We start from the raw sequence: 21,238 nt of genomic DNA on the forward strand, positions 1-21,238 counted from the left end.
GGGATATTTTTCTTGAATACATCTGATTCTTCAAAGCTGTGAAATAATTCTTCTATACAGAAGTTGATTTGGAGGTAAGATGTTTGTCAATTCCTTCTCTAATAACACTGTACATAATAAAACTCAAAATAAAAAATTGGAAAAAAGCTGCAGCAAGTACATTAAGAACTACAGAGAAAAATTGATTTTAGACCATAAGGTGATAACAATATATAGTCAATGTAGAAAGTGTTCCAACTGCTATCCTATAGAATATATTTAAAGTAAAAATATGTAGATATATGATTGAAAGTGCTTATATAGACACATTATATTGAACTGCAGTATATTCCAATGCAGGAAATCCTTTTGAGTGCACAAAGGAAATGTCCCTTCGGCCCAGGAACCATCAACAGTCAAAACAGGCAAATAGTAATCATAGTCTCCTATTAGCGTTCAATGGGCCGTCTGATGCAAATTTTTCAATTGCTCCCAATTTTACTCCAATTATAAACCCAACCGAGCAAATATTTAATCAATATTTCCCCAGCCTAAACAAATTCTGTTATTTGAATCACAAAACAATACAAATGCAGAAACAAGAATATGTTAAACGAATACACAAATGATTACATATTTTATTTAATCCACACAAAAAATATTAACATTTTAATGTATGATTGGAGCTGGTTTGATCTCTAAATAGGATATACTATGCTCACTAGCATATTACTTTGTCTTTTTTTGCTCCGATGTCATGCTTTTTTTTGTAGGTGCATACCAGTTAATCAGTTGAGGTCACAACATTTCCATATTAGATTCTATTTTCTGTACTTTTGCAGCTCCTACGAATAAAGCTAAGAATAGAAGCATAACTTTTAGCCTCCAAACGCAAATTCCTTTGCAATTAAAAAGCGGTTTAATAATTTTTTTCAATTTTGCTTTTCTATGCAGGTATACTTTATCAATCTCCAAATATTATTTAAGCATTAAAATAGTTGCAGCACCCCAAATAGCGTGTCGCAGACTTCAGGTTATGAATCGTTGGTCTACATCAAAATAAGTCTCTTTTTTTACCATTAACCCTACCCAAAAAGAAACACCAGAAGGGGAAACAGGGAAAACAACATTGAGAAGCCAGTGCAAAAATAAATGAATATATCAAAGATGGAATTCAGTGGATTGAGAAACCGGTATTACAACATACTCTTAAACCAAAATCTGTGTTTCTAATTTATTTGAAGTTCATGACAGCTATCCAACTCACACTCTTGAAAACGTGATCAGAGAGGCACCTTTTAGTTCATGCCAGCAATTAGCCACGAAGATAATGATCCCTTTCAGAACATGGATCAAAATTAATAATTAAAGATTCAATACAAATGAAAATGTCATAGTAACGTAAGTATACAAATAAGAACAGTCTTCCAGAAATTAGCAACAGATCTTGAAATCACCCTCAAGTTAACTGACAAATGCGGAACTGCAGGCACCTCATTTTACACCAACAAAAAAAGCCCTCGAGCATGTGTTCACTCCAAATATACATACCAAATTGAAAAATAACTCCACATTTGAGTACAAAATGTTGAGGAAGGAATCAACTGATGGAGACGACGTGATTGGATCAATGGTGACACAAAATAAATGTGTACTTCCTGATTATCCAAGGAGTACTCAAACACAATTCTTATTCATAGTACAGTTAAATAACTTAGAGCCATCATTTCATCCTACCTTTACCAGATTTTAGTTCCATCTACTTTTACACCAACAATTGCAAATATATTTCCCACTATCTTCAGACTACAGCACAGAAACATTCTTCATTCATTTAAAGATAACACTCACCTAACTCAGGACCCTTTCAGATATTACTATATCGGATAAGTCTATGCTTCTGTGTACTTTGGACGTAAAGGCATCCATCCCACACCATGATGGCCTGGAAGTAGTTGAGTGATACCTACTTAAGATCCTGACCTCAGAAGGAGGAGTTTATCTTCTTCAATTTCTAAATGGTAATCTGTTACTTTGAATACAATGGGTCTCATTATCTCCAGTTTAATGATACATCAAAGCGCTAGTCCACATTCCCTTGCAAAGTTTATGGCTAAATGTGAACATTATTACATCTCAAAATAAAAAATGAGCTACGTGGAAGTCCGTGGAAGAGTCCGTAGAGAAGTGAGGTTTTATTCAAAGGTTAGGTTAGGTTTTAGGTCACAAAGACACTATTTAACAGAGTAGGACCTTTAAAACGCTCTGCCGCCAAAACATTCGTATCCATGGTTGTCTGGTGGCAAAATTAGGATTGGTAGATTCCTAGAAGAGAGGTATGGATGAAAGAACCTTGCAAGATGGAAGACCGACATGTGCAGTACCCTGAGGAATAAAAGCAGATAGTCTTGAACTGGAATCTTTCCTTGATAAACAACATATGAAGTGTTTGATAAGCTGTCTCCATTTTCAAGAGTAGAACTCACCGTTTTCTGTAAGAGAGTTATGTAGGGTATGAACTTTAGAGTACATGCCATGTACGTTAAGAATAACCCTTGATTAGGCCTAAAGGTTTCTTGAAACGCATCAATCAAATATTTTCAAATCCTTGAATAACTGTCCTGTTTTGCACAATACTTAAGGTCCGGTCTTTCATTTCCATGATGTTAAACATTTGCCTTATTAACCTGGTGGCTACCATTCGCCTTTCAAAGTGTATGAAATACAGTTTTCTCTATCTTTTATTATCTCATGCTTTAAAAAGGGGCTCTCTTTCAGCAGATATGTCAGTGTTTGTCTTCTCAGAAGTGGTTTCAATAGAGATCAATTGTCTGTGGGGGGTGAGGGGGCGTTACCAACCAGTCATATACTGGAGCTCTGCTGCTAGGAAGTATTTATTAATTTTTTTTATTTTCTTTTTAAAATGAGCCAAGCCAATTCAGACATCAGGACACTTCGCAGACTTTTACTGTCAACACAATAGTCTACATAGTGTAAATGAAATTATCGTTAGTTGTTAACCTGTGGAAAAAACATTAAAGAGTTGCTGGTCAATGGCAAGTAAACAGTTATCTAAAGAGTACCAAAACAAGGTGTTACCATGGCAGTGACGCATTTTGCACAAAAAGCACTCACTGTATGGAAATAAACCGGCATAGTAGTCTAAACAAAGAATAATTTGTTACGTGGGTATCACATTATGCACAGATTACACACAATTAACAGGTTACTCAAAGACATGGGATAAGTATAGGTTTAAGGACAAAACTTGATGGCTAAACCTATTTAGTCACAATGACATCATAATAAACAAACAAAGAAAAATAAAAGAGGTATAAAATGACAGTATAGCAACTTGGTCAGGGACATTTGCTCGAATAAGTGAGACCCTAGCTTGTATCTACATAATATAAATGACTGTATCTGCACACAAAGTCATATTCAGAGCCTGTATTCAGCTCGAAATTCTGCAGAATATATTGATAGGAATTCTAAGAGACACAATGTTGAGATGGGAACGTTCCCTGCATGATATATGGGAGCTTACCTCTGACCAGAGGCCCCGAATGCATGAAAATCTGGCACCCTGCCTTGTTTCTGCCCTAACGTCATGCTAGTCTAAAGTGGATGTGCAACCTGCGGACGCTACTTGAGTCCCTGATATGGGGCGGTTCTAGGCCAAGGGTAGCACTTTCGAAGCTATACCATCCCATATTGAAGGGTGGACTAAGAGCGACGAATTACAAACCACACTATGCAGCTGCGCAGCTCCAGTGGCCAATGCATGGGCTCTCAAAAAGTAACCTATTTGAATTAGACGCTTGGGCAATAACATTAAAGCAGCCATCCTTGATTGAATGGCTGTCAGGGTCTAGAACGCCACTACAAAAGAAACGCGTTTGTATCCTAATGTTAGCGGCCTGGATAAGATATCTGTTGCCCAGTCGTCGACCACCACCGTATGCTCTGGATCTCCCCCTCGAGACGATCCCTGCAGCATTACTTGCCTAAAGCGCCCAGATTAGCTGAATAGTGGGCGGCCAGCCTGACAACGAGGGGAGACTTGTTCACAGATTCAACCTTATGCGACTTGGATACCCTGATGGACGACTACGTTGTGTCGCCGGGAACTTTTCTCCTATATGCGATGCTAATGCAACAAGCATCGCGAATTTGGGGGGAACGTAAACACTGTGCCCACTACCTCTGGAGCCCTACAAACATTACTGACACACGGGACAGGTAGGAAAGCTTTTACTACTATCTACAATTCCTTGAGAGCGGACACCGCCCCCTCGTTTACTCCTAGCCACGGCCGGCAGTGGGAGTACCTGCAGGGCGGTGACATGGGGAGGGGGATGGGCAGGGTGGGGGGTAGTAATGTATGGATTATGGAGTTTTACAGGTAAGTAAACATTTAAATAAATAAAACGCATTTTGTTGCGCGCACTGTATCGCATTTGGGGATGCAGTGAACTCAACAAAATTAGTTTTATTTATTTAAATGTTTACTTACCTAGGAAGCTCCGTAATACATACATTACTACCCCCCACCGTGCCCCTCCACCTCCCCACGCCACCGCCCTGCAGGTCCTCCCACTGCCGGCCGCGGCTGTTTACTCCGTTACGTGAAATCTGGAACACAGCACTATCCATTGAAATCACTGACAAACAGTAGACACAATGTATGGGAATTCCTAAGATTACATCTACAAATGCCAGACTAAAATTTACTTAATTCAATTCTTTACATCATGCATATTTAACCCCACATAAATTGGCACGTATGTATCCATTATCTGCAGAGATCTGCCCCAGATGGCAGAACTCTGATGCTACTTTTTAACACATGGTCTGGTCATGTTCTCAACTCGCGCTATTCTGGGGAATGGTTTCGGATATATCAACAGCAGCAAAGGGAACTTCAACTGTAGCCCAGGGTGCACATTTCCTGCTCTGCATTACGAAACGTAATGTGTGCAGCAAGAATCTCAATACGTTTCTGGATCTAGCGCTGTTTTAGTTAAATGTACACTAGCTTTGGCCTGGAAATCACCGGCAGGCCCCTCCATTCCCATTTGGATGGTGGCCCTTTGCCGGGCCTTGGTGGCCAAACACGACATACAGGCTTCCAATACCCCACGACCGCCTTCTAGCGCTCAACCTGCAGACTGGCGACACTATTTATTAACCGTAGAATCCAAATATAGCAAGATGTGCTCCAATTCGTAATATATCAGCGATAGTACAACCAGACTTGATGGACCACCTAGAATAGTACATAATTATCTGCACGCTACATCAAGGGAAACATCCATCTGTGCGTAATGGGGAGAGGAGTTGGCCTAACGGCTAGGGCGGGCGACCTCGAATCTGGGGAACTGGGTTCGAGTCTCGGCAATGATGTTGAACATCCTGTGATTCTGGGCAAATCACTTAATCTCTCAGAGCCTAAATAAAAAATATGAATGTGTCCTCATGTAATTCAACTGGTGCTATGTAAAGCAATCTGAGACCCGATTCGGGTCAAGTTCGTGCTCTACAAAACTCTGTAAAATAAAATAAATTTAAAAAAAAATGTTGACCAGGTACAGCCACATCTAGTCTATGGAGTTGAAATTAGACCAAGCAACCATCTCCCCCCTCACCATCGCAGTTAAAATTTGTTCACATGTCTCGCAGTATTTACCATCAACACGCTGTACAGATAATGGTTTCATATGTATAGAAGTTATTGGATAGGCACATTAGGTATGTAGGATAATATGTTTCAGTACAGTTGTTATGCACAAAATATTCCGGAAAGATCTCAACAACGATCGTTGTTGCTGGAACTGTATTTTGTATAGTACATGATCTGTTGACCCTACAGGAAGGGCACAAAAATGCAAAATAGTAATGAACAAAATATGTATCCTACTATGGTTTATATATTGCTGTAAGTTTGATTGCAAAATTCAAACAAAGATTATTAAAAAAAAAAGTGGATGTGCAAAGTCTTAAGCCTGAACCTAAATAGGTCAGGTCCTGGATCATTCCTGCTACCTGGAGCGGCTCTCCGAACGTGTACTTATTATAGGCAGAGGACCACTCTTTGTGTTCTGGGCACAGCATGAAAAACTGTGGTACAGTTTGCAGAGTTTCAGAATGATTAATAATTTGACCATACCTTTTTATCTTGGTCACTGTGAGGCTTACTGGCCCCATTTGTGTATGCCCAGAACTTTGCGATGGCATCCCGTATACGTGTCAACGTATTCGGTGTTAACGAATGTATAGTGATAAAGTTAAAGCAAGAGAGAAAAATTATGATTATATATATATATATATATATATATATATATATATATATATATATATATATATTTATATCCAACGCACACAGGAGACCCATTGGAGAGATGCCACACGGAGGTAAGTTTCAGCTCACTTTATTTCATAACGGACAACCTGCCAGCAGGAAGCTTCAAGGAACAGCCTTTTTTCTTTCTTTAGACGCCAGAGGTAAGCCCATCTGCGCCCGTCCAGCCAGGACGGGCCGAGGGCCATGCTCCACGGAGTCCTTCCTCCAGACAAGGCTATCCTACTCCAGAGAATCCCTGTGCCATTTAAACCAGCCCCTCCAGCCCTTATGCACCCAATCCATTAGAGGTGAGAGCCCTCGCACTCATTGTTTCCACTGCCCATTCAAACTTTATCCTACCAAGATTAGTCACGCCCCTCAGACGATCATCAATATGGCCTTGATAAACTGCAGATCCCTGCCTAAACACGCCCAAGAAATCCATATGCTACTAGAAGAGCATCAACTAGAGATTCTGTTTCTTACGGAAACATGGCTCTCTCCAGATTCCGACTCAGACATTGTACAAGCGTTGCCCCATGGCTTCCTTATGCAACACTTGGACCGAGTCAAGGGAAGGGGAGGAGGGATAGCTATTATTTACAAAGACCACCTTTCATGTAGATTTCACGACAGCCCCCTCTCGGACTGTGAAAATGTGCACTTTACCATTCAAATGTCCCCATGTAACTCCCTGTCAGGAGTCCTGATCTATCGCCCACCAGGGGCCCTGGGACAGTTTTGTAGCTCCCTCCTGGAATTTTGCATGGCCATGGCCAGCTCCTTGCCCAACTTGCTAATTCTAGGGGATCTCAACATCCACTTTGACAACAGTAATGACAACATCGCCTCAGAACTGCTTCTAGACCTGTCAACCCATCACCTCCACCTACAGAATGACCAACCCACGCATACTCTTGGGCATCTACTTGATCCAATCCTATGTAACATCTCGGATCTTAAAGTAAGAGCACAGATTCCACTGCCCTGGTCCGACCACCTGCTCATCCCCTTTAGCTGGTGGATCCCGACCACTCCACCTTCCAACAAAGCTCCTGGCAGACTGTCTCGCCCCTGGCCCAAACTGGATATTGGCAAATGGAAGCAGGTCCTGGAGCTCTCTAGGCCAAACTATGAATCTGACCCCGCAATAGCGGATGCCGAGTTCTCTTCTTGGATTGAGAATTCTCTCAACATTGTCCTCCCCAAAAAACCGTACCTGAAACCCCGGAAAAAACCTACCTCCCCATGGTTTACCCACGAGGTCCGCCTCCTGAAAAAACTCTGAAAGAGGGCGGAAAGAGTGTGGAGGAAAGATTTTGACCCTAACAGCAAGAGGGATTATAGACTGGCTATCCTTAACTTTAAAAAAGCCCTAAAAGCTGCGCGAACAGCCTTCTTTCATGAAAAAATTAGTGCTGCATCCTGCTCGTCTAGAGACTTTTAGCGGGGACTGAGGGATCCGCGCCTGGTTTCTTAAGGATAGGGACAATGACTGCAGTTTTCAATGGGACAGGTACAACGCCCTGGGAAAGAGAGCTATTCAGGAGATGCAGGGCAGGATCGGGGCAAGAAGAAAAAATATGACGGAGAATATGGGAAGGGCAGGGATCTAAAGGGGAGCCAGATTTGACTAACGGGATTAATGAGGTCAGGGATTCCTTGGACAAAAGAGGAAAGGTATCAAGATGTCCTCCAGGAGGGGGGCACAGAGGGTCCAACTTAGTGGCAATTCTGAGACTGATTTGCCCTCTCTCTCTTTTTGTTTATTTCCTATTTGAAACTTAACAGTGACAAAACGGAGATACTGGTGATGGGCAATCAGTCTCACTTCCGTCCTGACTCCCTTTGTCCCCCGTGTATGGGCCTGCCTCCAACCCCCAAGTCCGATATTAAAAGCCTCGGGTTGTGGCTAGACCAAAACCTCACCATGTACACCCAAGCAAGGAAAACGGCTGGAGTCTGCTATGGTCTCTTGCGCACCGTTCGCAAGATTCTCCCGCTGCTCCCATTTCAGTCGAGAAACTTCTGATACAGGGCCTTATTCTGTCCAGGCTGGACTACAGGAACGCCTTGTTTCTTGGCGCGCCGAGGAAAGTGACAACAAAACTCCAGGTAGTGCAAAATGCCGCCGCCCGGTTTCTTACCAACACCAAGAGTTGCTGCTCGGCCAAACCGGCCATCAGAGCACTGCATTGGCTGCCAGTCTTGAAAAGAGTGCAGTTTAAGGCGCTCTGCTTAACCCACAAAATTCTCCACGGGAAAGCTCCCCCTATCGTCAAAGATCTTATTGTTCCTTATACCACCTCCAGAACCCTCCGATCCTCTAATACTCATCTAACCCTGCCACCCAGGATCAAGAGGGCGCGCTCCGGAGGCCGGCGTTTCTCTAATAACGCTTCCTAACTTTGGAACTCACTCCCCTCTGACCTCCGGGCCCAGCCCAACCTCCTTCCATTCCGAAAACTTTTAAAAACCTGGCTGTTCCCGTAATTCCTTTCTCCTGTTCTCGCCTGTACTTCTGTCAGCGCTGGGATGCTCGCGGGCAGCCATGCGCTCTAGAAATCTTTTAACATTTAACATTTATATACATACTGATGCGCTGCGAAGGATAATTGCACCCATGGACATTATCTTGTATAACAAATTGGATCATGTGGGAATTCGTGCTTCTCTGTGAGTAAAAGCACTTAATTTCCCTGAAAAGACTAGCAAATGGCTGGACACTGAAGTTAGTGTGTCTGCTGGAATACTGCTGAGTGCTAAGCTAGACCACCCCACACTACCTACCGGAGAAGCATCGGACTACTCACCCAGAGTCTATTGTGGAAAGGGATTTACTTGGCTCAGAATTGCAGAATCGTTATAAGATGGGCCCTGATGCACCACTGACACCATGGTTGGGACCCAGTAGCCTATCTTCCCCATGCCCACTTCTGCCCCCCACATGGTGTTTGACACACAATGTAAATATCCCCTCCCTTAAAGCTATGCATATGTAAGTCGACACAATCCAAGAACTATGTAGTACTGTCAAAACGTGTGTGTATCAAATGTATAGATAATTGTGTACAGGCAGTCCACTTTAATGAATAAAGCAACTATGTGGAAATGTGTATACAGGCAGTGATCAGCTTATAAATCAATACTTCGATGATTACCTTTTAATGCACTAATAAAACTCAAAGAAGGATTCTAGTTGATGTTTGTAAAGTAGTTCAGGTATGATTCTGTAACCCATGTAATCTTGAGTGACATTAGTACTTCATAAGACTTTGAAAGCTGTACAGGACAGGGCTACAATTGGAGGTTTTTAAAATTCAGTAGACACCTCAACAATAACTCCAGCATTGTACATGAACCAGTGGAGAAAGTTAAAAATATGACTACCTTTGCAGATTTTATGTTGTCATTTTGTTCGATATTGAAGGAGCTGAAAAAGCTACCAAAGAAAGGTAGCGAGGCTGCACATGTGCTACCACTGGGAAACTACTGATCAAGGCCTTTAGCACAAGTATGGTCTAGTTAAGTGAACGTCTTCAGAGAGACAAACACCGGCTAGTTCTCATTTTCGTGCTCAGTACTCCCCCTTAAACGGCCAAACCACCTTACCTCAGAGACTGGCCATTCATGGCAGAGAAAGAAGTCCATTTCTCAGTAAAATGATAATTTCACTAAAGATATCCACTTGAGACGCTTTCTCTCCGGTGATCATATTGCTCATTCAAGAAGAGGAGCACATAGTTATTACAAATTACACTATAGAGGCAACTCGTCAAAGGGCTCTACTTAAGTGTGGCCATTCCAGCTAGCACCAAGCCATTGAGTGAATAGGTTTTCATATTGCGTGAATAGGTTTTCATCTTTTTAATGTATCTTGCTCCGGTCTTTTTGTGCTAAACTGTGTTACCCATATTGCCTTTTTAATGATTCTGTATCCCCAGAAGGAAGGATGTATGATTTGCCCACTACCATAAAGTGAAAAGCAAGGTAGCATTAAGAGCCCATGTTAAGCTGAATTGTAGACCATCTAAACTGACTTGGAGTAAGAGTTTCGCCCTGAAGAACCTTCTAGGCTCTCTCACGGTTTAAGTGTATGGTAGGGCACCGTAAGTCTTCACAATTTCCCTTCAAGAAACTATGAAGGGGCACACTGCGTTGTGGATGCAGTACAGTTGATCCAGAAAACTTGACAACTTAAAAGTAGAAAAGGAACCCTCTAAAAACTCAGTAAGGAAAATAAAAACACATTTTACTCAAGAATAATATTTCGATTACTATTACTAATATTTAAATTCTAAAACAGTAGCAGGACATCTAAAGACATGCTATTTTTTTTTATGGAATTATTCTTCGTATCTAGGTGCACATGGTTTCGTTACTCCATAATGATTCTAAAAGACTGAAATGATCCTTTGTCTCCTAGTTCTGCCACTCAACTGAGACGAAAGAAGTGTTATCAGCGACTAGATAAGCGTAAAGCTCTTCTTACAAAGTGGAATAAATATGAATGAGCAATATATGAGATATATCAGGTGCAAAAACCGAACTAATAACTTACCCAACATGTGTCTTTTATCCGATCGCTACTGAACCCGTTGCAGAGGTGGATATGGGATCAGACGTTAAAAGGGGTACCAACAATCGTTGCTGGCTCTGTGTGCATCTGTGCATATGCTGTAGAAGATTTGGTCACACAGGGTCTTGAACTAGGAACAGGTTGTAGTCAGAGGGCTAGATCTTTACACAAGGTTAAAACGTGCCTTCTTTATTCGATGGTAGGCCCTTAATTACAGCAGAAGCATCATTGCCATTGCAGGGCCCCATCCTTTCTCGACCGCTATTAACTTCTAGGGTAGCCCCAGCACAGCACACAGACATCCCACATTGCATGATCACTACAGCATCCAAACTCAACATTTAACAGCATGGCCACTTAAACGACACAGACACACCAAGACAGAATGGAAAAATGCAATCCGACACTTACTGAAATTTACCATCACTTCAGGCCTTCGGAATGTACAGCATTTTACTCTGTTTCTATGAACCACAGCAACGGCATAGATCAAAATATCAACTTACATTGTGTTGTACTCGACAACATACTTGATTGGCGAGTTGTACTCCACGGTGTACGTGACTGCAGAGTTATCCAACGGAAGAACTGGATCCCAGGTAAGTAACTGCCTCAAATTATAGGACTTCACTCTGACATTTGTTGGTGCCGGCAGCTCTGGAAGGGACTCTGAAAATCAACACAAGAGAATCACTGACCTTGACACAGACACCGCATGCTTCAGAGAGGACACTGCCCGAGGCCTTCTTTGTCTTACATTGTGTCACGCCATGGAAGCGGTGTTTAAGTATCTAACGGACAATGGTCTCCATGCACAAAACCAAAAACACCCCATAACATACCAAACACAACCCACAGAAGAATAATCACTGGCCTCTCCAGAATGCCAGTGCAGGGTGCAGCACGAAGAGAGCTATATCATTTTTTTTTAAAGAGTTGCTGCCCCTCAAGCATTAATTAACTCTCCACAATATACAAGTCAGACTTGAATACGTTTATTTGATATCTTTTTTTAATTTGTCTTTTTTAACTCTGGTAGCACTTTACAAGAAGCACCAAAATGTATATACCAAATCTGCTATATAGGAACAGAGAAGACGATAGTGATATTAACTCCGGATTTGGGAAGCCACTTGGATCGCCTTTTTTTTTAATCATATATTTTTTGCGCAAAGGCATAAATAAGGGGTGGGGCGTGGTATGTGGAGGTTGGGGAGAAAGGGAGGTGCAGTTGGGTGGAAGGAACACACGAAGAAGAGGAACATAGGCTGGGGAAGAAGCATATGATGGAGAAATCCACACGAATTGAACTTGACCAGGAAGAAACACAAGAGAAAGAAAGAGCAGCATACGAGGAAGTGGGCAACATGGGAGACAGAAGAACACACAGGGGAGCAACACACAGGGTCTCATTATGATGGTGGTCAGATGGGCATCCGACCTCCATCGTATCGGAATGGCAACCGCCCAACATGTAGTCGGTGGCTCCACCCACTTTATTATGATGCGAATGTCGTAAAGGCAGTCAGAAACATGCCTTTTACGATTGCGGCTTGTGCTACGAGTCGGAAAAGGGCCACAGCACAAGCCACACATGAAAATGGCATGTTTTGAAACATCCATGCACTGTGTTCCAGGCACCATGGATGTTTGGAGGGGCACCACATGTGCCCATCTGGCTCCACAGCGAAGGCCCAAAGAGTCCCAGTGGTCGGACCGCCATCTAAAGGCGGAGGAAAAGGGGACATTTTAATCCCTACTGCAGTGCCTCCACAGGCATCGCCCCCATTGCAGGGATTATGCTCTGACCGACACTTCGATGGGCTCCATGAGCCTGTAGGAGGCATCAGTCGGCCTCTCCGCCTGCTGCTGCTCTGACCGACCGCATCATTATGCAGTGGTTGGACCACAGCCTCCAATGTCGGGTAGACCACCACCAACAACATAATCAGGCCCAGCGTGTGGACGCGTGTACTTCAGAGGATGAGAAGATGGAAAACACATGCACTCTCACTGAGTGCTTAAACAAAAAGAGAAAGGTACTTCACTAAAAGTGAGCAGCGGCAGGATACAAGTTATGTAGTCAAATGGGTGTTAAAGGGGCTATGTTCCAGGAAAAGGACAAACACTTGACGTAGAAGATAAGCAATTGAGTAAGAAGTAAACAAATTAAACGAACAATAAAGTTAATCAAGGGTAAGCAATCTGCAAGATTTAAGCCCACTATATGTTTTTGGTAAACCAACAATTTGTCTTTCAGAACCAAACAACTTGCACTGGCTGGTAGGTGAGGCCTTAAAATTATTTTATTTTTTTAAATAAATGAAACATTGGCTAATAGGTCTCGTCTGTGAGAGCTTTTGGCTTTGGCAATGGTTTTGACCACCTTGTGGGAAAAATAGATTAAAAAAAGCATTGAAAAAAAGTTTTATGACATAGCCAGGGCTAATGCGCTTTATTTGATTTTTTTTTAAAACAGGGGAGTGGGTTGGGGTACAAGGCGCAGCAGAGGGAGGGCAAGAGAGAAGGATGTGCTTAGGGGCGAAGATATATGAAAGACTATAGGCAGGAGGTAGTGGAGAAACAAGCCGAGGATGGGTGGGAGGGGATGGATAAACAGGCCAACAACAGAGGTTGTGGGGGTAGAGGACTGGAGAATCACAGACAACAGAGGGTTGGTGGGGCACATGGACAACAGACTGGAGAAGCATGTGGGCAATATAGGGTGACAATCGGAGGGAGCTGAAGAAACACAGACATCGGAGGGTGGTGTGCAGGAGGAATGGTACATACACAACAATGAAGGGTGGGCAGAGAACACAGGGGGAACAAACGGCCAACATAGAGTGTATGCAGAGAAACTTGGAAAGGGAGTGTTGGGGAAGCAAAAACGGTACTGGAAGCTGGTTGGGGAGGAAGCAATAATGTCAACTGAGAGGAATACAGATGGGAGAGAATTACATGAAGGAGACAGCTGGTAAACACATGTACTCGGCCTTAGATTAAACCAAAGTTAGGAGTGTGTCATACTATAGTTTTACGATCAGCTGCCGAGCGCTTTACAGGTTGCTACAGACCCTGTACTCGAGTTATAAACCTGAGTCGCAGGCGACCGCCTATATCGAGTGTAAGAGCCTTTACCAACCAGTATAGCCAGAGGCAGAAGGGCTATGAGGCTATTAGAACATTCCCCCCACTAAGGGTAGAATGTTCTAAATTAAAAAGGGAGAAACATTAAGACAAACATTGGTATGCTGGAGCTCCGGGCTTATACCAGCCATTAAAAACACGGTGCTACTCCACTGTCTTCCATGGAGCTTTCAACATTTCAATGTTCTAATATAGCCTTATAGCCCGCAGTAGAGGGCTATACCGGCTATTAAAGGCCCTCTCCAGCGTTAAAGGACCGAGCCGAAGCCCTTTAACAAGGGAGAGGGACTTTAATAGCCGGTATAGCCCAGCTACGAAGGGCTATAAGGCTATTAGAACATTCTGCCACTAGAGGGCAGAATGTACTAACAAAAAAGAACAAAGCCTTATAGGAGCGCGAGGGGATTGGAATCCCCTCAGGCTCCCTGAAGCCTTTGTTCACAGCCAGAGCTGTGAACAAAGAAACATTGTAATGTGGGAGCTCCAGGCTTATACCAGCCATTATAAGCCCAGAGCACTCCATTGTTTTCAATGGAGCTTCCAACATTCCAATGTTCTAATGTAAATTCTATCCGAAATCTATAGCACTATAAATAATGGCTTCGGAGGGCTTAAAACCCATCCACTGACCTATGCGAAAGTGGTCAAGGTTGTCAATCAACACCTCTCGCTGTCCTGTGAATTCCTACCAAGACACCAAACAGACTACAAGATGAAGGCAACTTTTCCCTTGTCATGGCACACATGGAATAGCCAAATATCATCTACACTGCTCTCCCTTAGAAGCGCAACAGCAGTCTTCATGGCTACTGACATAGGAAGTTAGACTGTGTTTATACGCCAACAATGGTGACTACATCAAACCAGCCCTCAAAACACAGGCTTCCAGGGGATGGAAGCAAACGTTTAAGGCCCTCTGTACAGTTCTTACAGTCTACTGGGCACTGGTACAGAATGCCCGCAAAAACGGATACCCCACACCACTCCAACCAGAAACCAAAGGTCAGCGTCTGACAATCTGATTAACCAACAATTGTTTAGGATGCTCCATGGGACGGCAAGGACCAGCTGGTACAATGCCCTAAACCCATGCCTGAGACCCGTACCTAGTCACAATTTGTTCATAAGTCTGGTCCAATCTGAGCTATATAGAGGTGCTTGCTGTTCACTGACCGTAACAATTAAAGAGGGTATGGCTCTGAACTCATACGATTTGACTACTACTTTATTTTCAGAAATGTAACTGTGACACCTCATTAGAGTTCAGTAACAACAAGGAGGAATACTCAGTGTTCTACATAACCTATTAATAAAGCAATGCATGCATTTCACATTTCAATCTAACAAAATATAAACTGGGAAACCAGAAAGATAATGTAGGAACAAACCAAATACTAGGAACCAAACCACAGTACAGATACAAGAGGGGAGGGGTAGGCAAAGCTTAGTGTGCTAAACAATTTGGAAACAACTACCCTTTCCGGCTGGGCTAATTTCGATCTAACTGTTTCAGCTAAATTCAAAAGTTTTATTTGTTTGAGAACTTTCTTTAAAAAAAATACAATAGTGAAAAGTTAAAAGGGCAAAAGTAATTTGGTCTGAAAAAAACATTCATGGACCTCGCTGCCTCCAGTTGTGCCCTTAAGACAGCTGCCGCTGTGATGACACTAGGAAAGCTACTTTACTTGTTTAATTCAAGTCTTAAAAAGTTAGCGTCTCACCGTGGTCCCCAGGGCTGTCGCACTGAAGGTGTTATCTGTTGACAAAACACTACAAATACCCTGAACAAGACAGTGAACGGTCGTCCATGTGACAGAAGCAACGAGCGCCTGGAAATCTGACTGATCAGACACGAAGAGTGATGCGGCTACTTAGCTGAACATAATCGTACTTATTTCCCTTTTATGTATAATATAACAAACGATATTTCCCCGGCGTATGCAAGAAAAATGCTGAAGAGTGACACCTCTGGATTTGAGGAATACAGAACTTCTTCGTATTTTTAACAAGTATACCGAAAACTAGAAAATGATCAGTCTCAACGCACACAGACGGACTGATTACACATTAATCAGGGTAAGTAACCTAATCACACGTGGTTCGAGCCCCAGGAGACACTAAACAAAACAAACACTAGTTGTAGTAATTAAAAAAACTGTAAAGAAAGAGTTGAAAAAGAAAGAAGACAAAACAATATGAGATTTCAAATGTTTTGAGGCTCTTTATTTATATTCACAATTTGAATCATTACACCTTGATGTTCAAAATACTTTCAACTACCTACTTACAGTTATTGATGAGTTCTGACAAAATAAATTAACGAGAAACACACTAACTAGTAAGTGTGACTGAGTAGCAGAATCATATAACAGGAAGGGGGAGGGGCCGAGGGAGTGGATGCAAATAGTAATGGTACGTCCGTTTTACTTAGACAAATACCAAGAATTACAGCAACAAATATGACACAATTATTTCTTAAGACAAAAGTGGGACAGCCTGCTTGCAGCAATTTTTTTTTTAAAGGGGAGTACCCTAAAACGTAGATGCTTGAAGAAACAACTAAAGGGCAATAGGGACAACACACAAGCTGGTGAAAGTGTGGTGTTTGTGTTAGGCAAAAGAAAATCATATTTGTTCTGTGGATCACATTTGTTCTGTAGCAGGGCACAAGTACAAAAAAAAAAAAAGTGGGGGAACTAAACAAGTTAGACAGCATGCAAGTGATCTCAAAGCATGTGACATAGCACATGGTATCAAGGAAGTGGCATCACAACCCATGACCTCACAAGATGTGACATCAGATCTTAAGACCTCACGCATATGTTTGGCAGGTCTATCATGAGTACATTTGAGCGCATTACAATATTTATCAAATGAGATTTTGCGTCGGGTTGAGCCCAAAAAAAGTGACACCACAGACACAAAATTTGGGCCTCCACTTGTACATTTATTTTTTAAAACCCTGCGACAAAGAAATTGGCAACAAGGAGAAATGTAGCAATACATCGGTTCAGCTTAATTGACTGCAAAGTCTGCATTTTAAATAACTTATGGGGTTAATGCACCTGCTGCAGAGATCTTTGTGTGCCAAATTAATCTCAGGGAATAATAATAATGGGAGAGAACTCTGTAGATTAACGTATTGGCTGGCGAGAGCTGTGTTTTGTCTAGTCCCAGTTTTGAATCAAAGTAGCATAGAAGTTATGTCTCATGTAAAGCACAGCATATAACACGCAGATGACAGTTTTATTTTATGATAAGTGGGTAACTCCTCTTAACACAGATATCCTTTTGTTACTTGCAGTTCATAAATTGTAATCCTATTAATATAGCAGAGTGAGCTACGAAGGACATGTGGATTCTACCTTATAACCTTCCGTCTTATGTAGAACACCTTACACAATGATTTACATACATATGATTTACTGTAAATGTATAATGAACCAAATCAAAAACATGCCTCTCTTAAGTACCTGTTTATTTATTTATTTATTTAATGCGATTTTCTATAGCACGAACATTACCCAAAAGTGTCAGAGCGCTTCACAAAAGAACCAGTTGCGATACACAAGGACTTAGGATTACATGAGTTACATAAAAGATACAAACAGGAATTTTTTTTGCAAATGTACAAGTTGTAAAGTCACTCAAGGAAGAGATACAAATGGATAAACTCTAAGAATCACATAGGAATGGTAGTGAGTACAAAGGTCTACTACACATACTAGTGGTTAGAGTTATCTCTATATACATATATATATATATATATATATATATATACATACACCAATAGTCGATTCCATTTTACCAGCGATTCAGCTTGGACAAGCATATATCACATATTTACAGAGTGAAAAGAGATATCAAAATAAATAAATAAATTTAAAATAAAAAGGGGTAGAGAGCGGTTTGTGGGGGAGAAGAGTTGGAGGCTGAGATTGGTGAGAGGAGAAAGGGGGACCTGAGGGGGAGAAAGAGATAATGCAGTCCAGCGTATGAGAAATGTCTGATGGTCAGCAGGATGGAATCCAAGGGACCAAAGGAAAGGACAAGAATCAACAAAATGATGGACCCGGGTCGTGGGCATCGATGGAAACCATCTCAACATGGCAAGATGCACTCAGGGCAAGAGCGACAACAGGAAAGGGTCCCAAAATGGCGGGGCGCACACGAGTTCCAGTCCAAAAGTTACGAGGGCCAAGTCCAAAGAAAACCAGGGAGCCTACCCAACAGAGGAAGAACAAGAGGGGAAAAGGAGCCAGAGAGTCAAAAGGAGGAGCATCTTCAGTATTTGCACCTCCTTTCACCACTGCTGCATACACATGATCCCTGGCCTAAATGCTCCCATGCTCCTGTACTGGGCACCACAGTCCACCCGTATCATTAGCTGTAGGGGTGTTAAAACAAATCCCCAGGTCTCCAGCCTTCATGCTCGACAAAAAGCTGATGTCTATCTTGGCTCTCCCATGGGGACGTTAGCGGCTTCGTCATATGTAGGGGGTGAGTGCTGTAATTAAAATACTCTCCCGGTCGTATAATCTGTCCCGCCCGTCCGTTGTGGCCACGGGCCCCCATCCACACACTGCGGTCGGGCCACACAGGCGGATGGAGGCTGCAGATCCGGCGATCACAGGCTGCACCAGCTGCGGGTGGTAAGCTATGTGCCTTTGTTTCCTCTTCGTTGCATTTAGGTATGAGGCTCCCAATAGTTCCCAGCAAGGTTACTGCAACAAAAGGAGGCCTGATGGCCACTTAACATTGACCTTTGTTATGGCCCAGCTAGAATCTAATAAGGACCTTCCGCTTGCCCTTTGCTGCTTCAAAGGAAAGCAGACAACCTGCCGAATGTGTCCTGGTGTCTGAAGATTATACCTGGACAAGTTTTGCATATTTCTGTGGGGCCCAACTTTTAGGCAGGGTAGACTGCTTCCCCCCAGCTAAAAGAGTGGGCAGCGCCGTCTACCTGCATATGCCCTTAAGTTAGGGAGAGAAGGCTCTGCTTTTGTAGTGCTCAGGGTCGGTCAGGAACACTGAAAATAAGCGCAGCTACTTACATGAAAGTGGCCCTCTCTTTGCGAATCAGATAGCTATGAAAGAGACAAACATTTGTAAATCGGGGTCGTTTTGAAATTGTAAAGACAGGCGCAATAGGTGTTTTGCTAAGTATGAGAGATTGTACGCATTTTGGGCTTTCTGCAGGCAATGTTTGGGGTAACAACAGAGAACTCGACAGTAAAAGACGGCCCACCAGACCTTAAAACAGGCCCACAAAACAGCTTTCAGGTTGCCCTATAGACCCGTCCAGCCCAATAAAAACACTGGGCCCGATTCACAGAATGAACTTAAGACTCAATCTTAAACCTACTACTATTTTGGTATTCACAGAATGCACTTACTACTTTTGGCATTCACAGAATGAACTTACTACTTTTGGTATTCACTGAAGTTAGGATTTTGTCTTAAATTTGTCTTAAGACAAACTTAAGACAAACTTAAGAGACTTAAGACAAAATCCTAACTTAAGTCTGTCTTAAGTTTGTCTTCAGACAAAATCCGAACTTCTGTGAATACCAAAAGTAGTAAGTTCATTCTGTGAATGCCAAAAGTAGTAAGTGCATTCTGTGAATACCAACATAGTAGTAAGTTTAGGATTGAGTCTTAAATTCATTCTGTGAATCGGGCCCACTGAGCTAAGGTACAACATTGACCAGTCAGACCCTGGTTGTGTTTGTTAAAAATACGAACGAAGAGGAATTGAGGCTATGTGTAAAATAAAGATCATATCCATTGTACTTCTTGTCAGGAGAGACAAGCGAATCATAATTAAACCTAGCCAAAGACCAGTAAAACAAAAACTCATACACTGGGCAAGAGAAGAACAAAGCAGGCTTCATATCAGAAAGGTAGGGGATTCCCAGACCTAGCCTCCCTTGTCAGTGGATCTCAGAAGGTGAAAGGCGGAGTCGCGGTGTACACCCCTCTACCCCCATGCACTGTCTCAGGCAGAACCCCGTAAGCAGACGACCAGGGAAAGGTTCAGTAATCAATCTTCTCCTGTACCTTGTCCGTCTCACTTGGCTCTCTATACAGCTGATTTTAGAAACTACGCAACCCCTTCTAAAGGGGAAGTAAAACAGAAGTCGGGAGATTTCTACGCTGCGATACAACCTTCTGATGGGAGTAGCATCGGGCTCGCCATCGTCCCTTTCAAATACCTGTGAAGAGAACAGGGAGCAGGGCGAGGAAGCAGGCGGCGCGCAGGATCTTCCCCATGGTAGCATCAGCGGAGCAGCCCTTCTACCCCTCTCTCGAGCAGGACAGACTCTAAACAGTTAAACTGCTCCCAAACCCGAGGACACCCGGAAGTTCTCTCCTTTGCTCCGCCCCCTAGCATACGTCACTGATCCGACCATGATGTCCCCCGTAGGCAGTGTCACTTGGTGACTCAGCTCCGTTGTCACCGCCCACATGGGGAAGTGGCTTTCAGAGGCTTATGCGGCACGCCTAGCACTTCGTCACTTGTTATGTGCAACCGGTATCACTGTACATAACATGGGTATAATCTGTACATTTTACGTGCTGATCACAGTCATTGCGCGTGATGTGGGCCAAGGGTTACCTCCTCATCCACATAAAAATATCGGCCTTGTGTTCACGTTTTAGAACTATATAAAGGCCAACGCCTGATACTTCGAAAGAACGTTATAGAAAAACGTCTTTATTCATTTTTAACATGTTTCAAGTTTATTTAAATAATTGCTAAGTTACTTAAACCCATTGCAATACAAGTTATACATGGTATAAATACACTATTACGTGATGTGGACAATAGGTAATTCTAAAATTAATTATTAAGATTGCCTTTCAGTCTTGGGTTACATTAATTATCAGCCAGGGATTATTATGGCAGCTCCAGAACACAGGTACAATGTTTTTTGGGTCGAGCCTCGGCATCGAATGTAATTGTAATAAAAATTGCATTTATATAAAGGCTTACTACCCCAGACGAGACGTTGAAGCGCTTTTTCAGCGAGTAGCACGCTGCTCCGGAACCCAAAGAGCTGTGCTTAATTTGTAAAAAAAAAAAATTGCCAGGGCTTTCCTCAGGAAGCCACTACAGCTTGCCCCACACATTGCCACTGCTGCTAATGATAGTAACAACACAACTACTAACAAACTATTCCAGG

General features: G+C 42.6%; 1 protein-coding gene across 1 annotated transcript in view; it reads right to left on the reverse strand.

Moving 5' to 3' along the window:
• The window catches only part of IFNGR2 (interferon gamma receptor 2), an 87,383-nt gene extending 66,931 nt beyond the window's left edge, over positions 1–20,452 (reverse strand). The window contains exons 1-2 of the mRNA XM_078656952.1: positions 20,267–20,452; positions 11,408–11,570 (exon numbers count right to left, since the gene is read on the reverse strand). Coding sequence (XP_078513078.1) covers positions 11,408–11,570; positions 20,267–20,324 — 221 coding nt within the window. The 5' untranslated portion in view covers positions 20,325–20,452. The remainder of the gene's footprint in view (positions 1–11,407; positions 11,571–20,266) is intronic.
• Between the last annotated feature and the right edge of the window lie 786 nt (positions 20,453–21,238).

This window comes from Lissotriton helveticus, chromosome 8, assembly GCF_964261635.1.
Source record: "Lissotriton helveticus chromosome 8, aLisHel1.1, whole genome shotgun sequence".
NCBI lineage: Eukaryota > Metazoa > Chordata > Amphibia > Caudata > Salamandridae > Lissotriton > Lissotriton helveticus.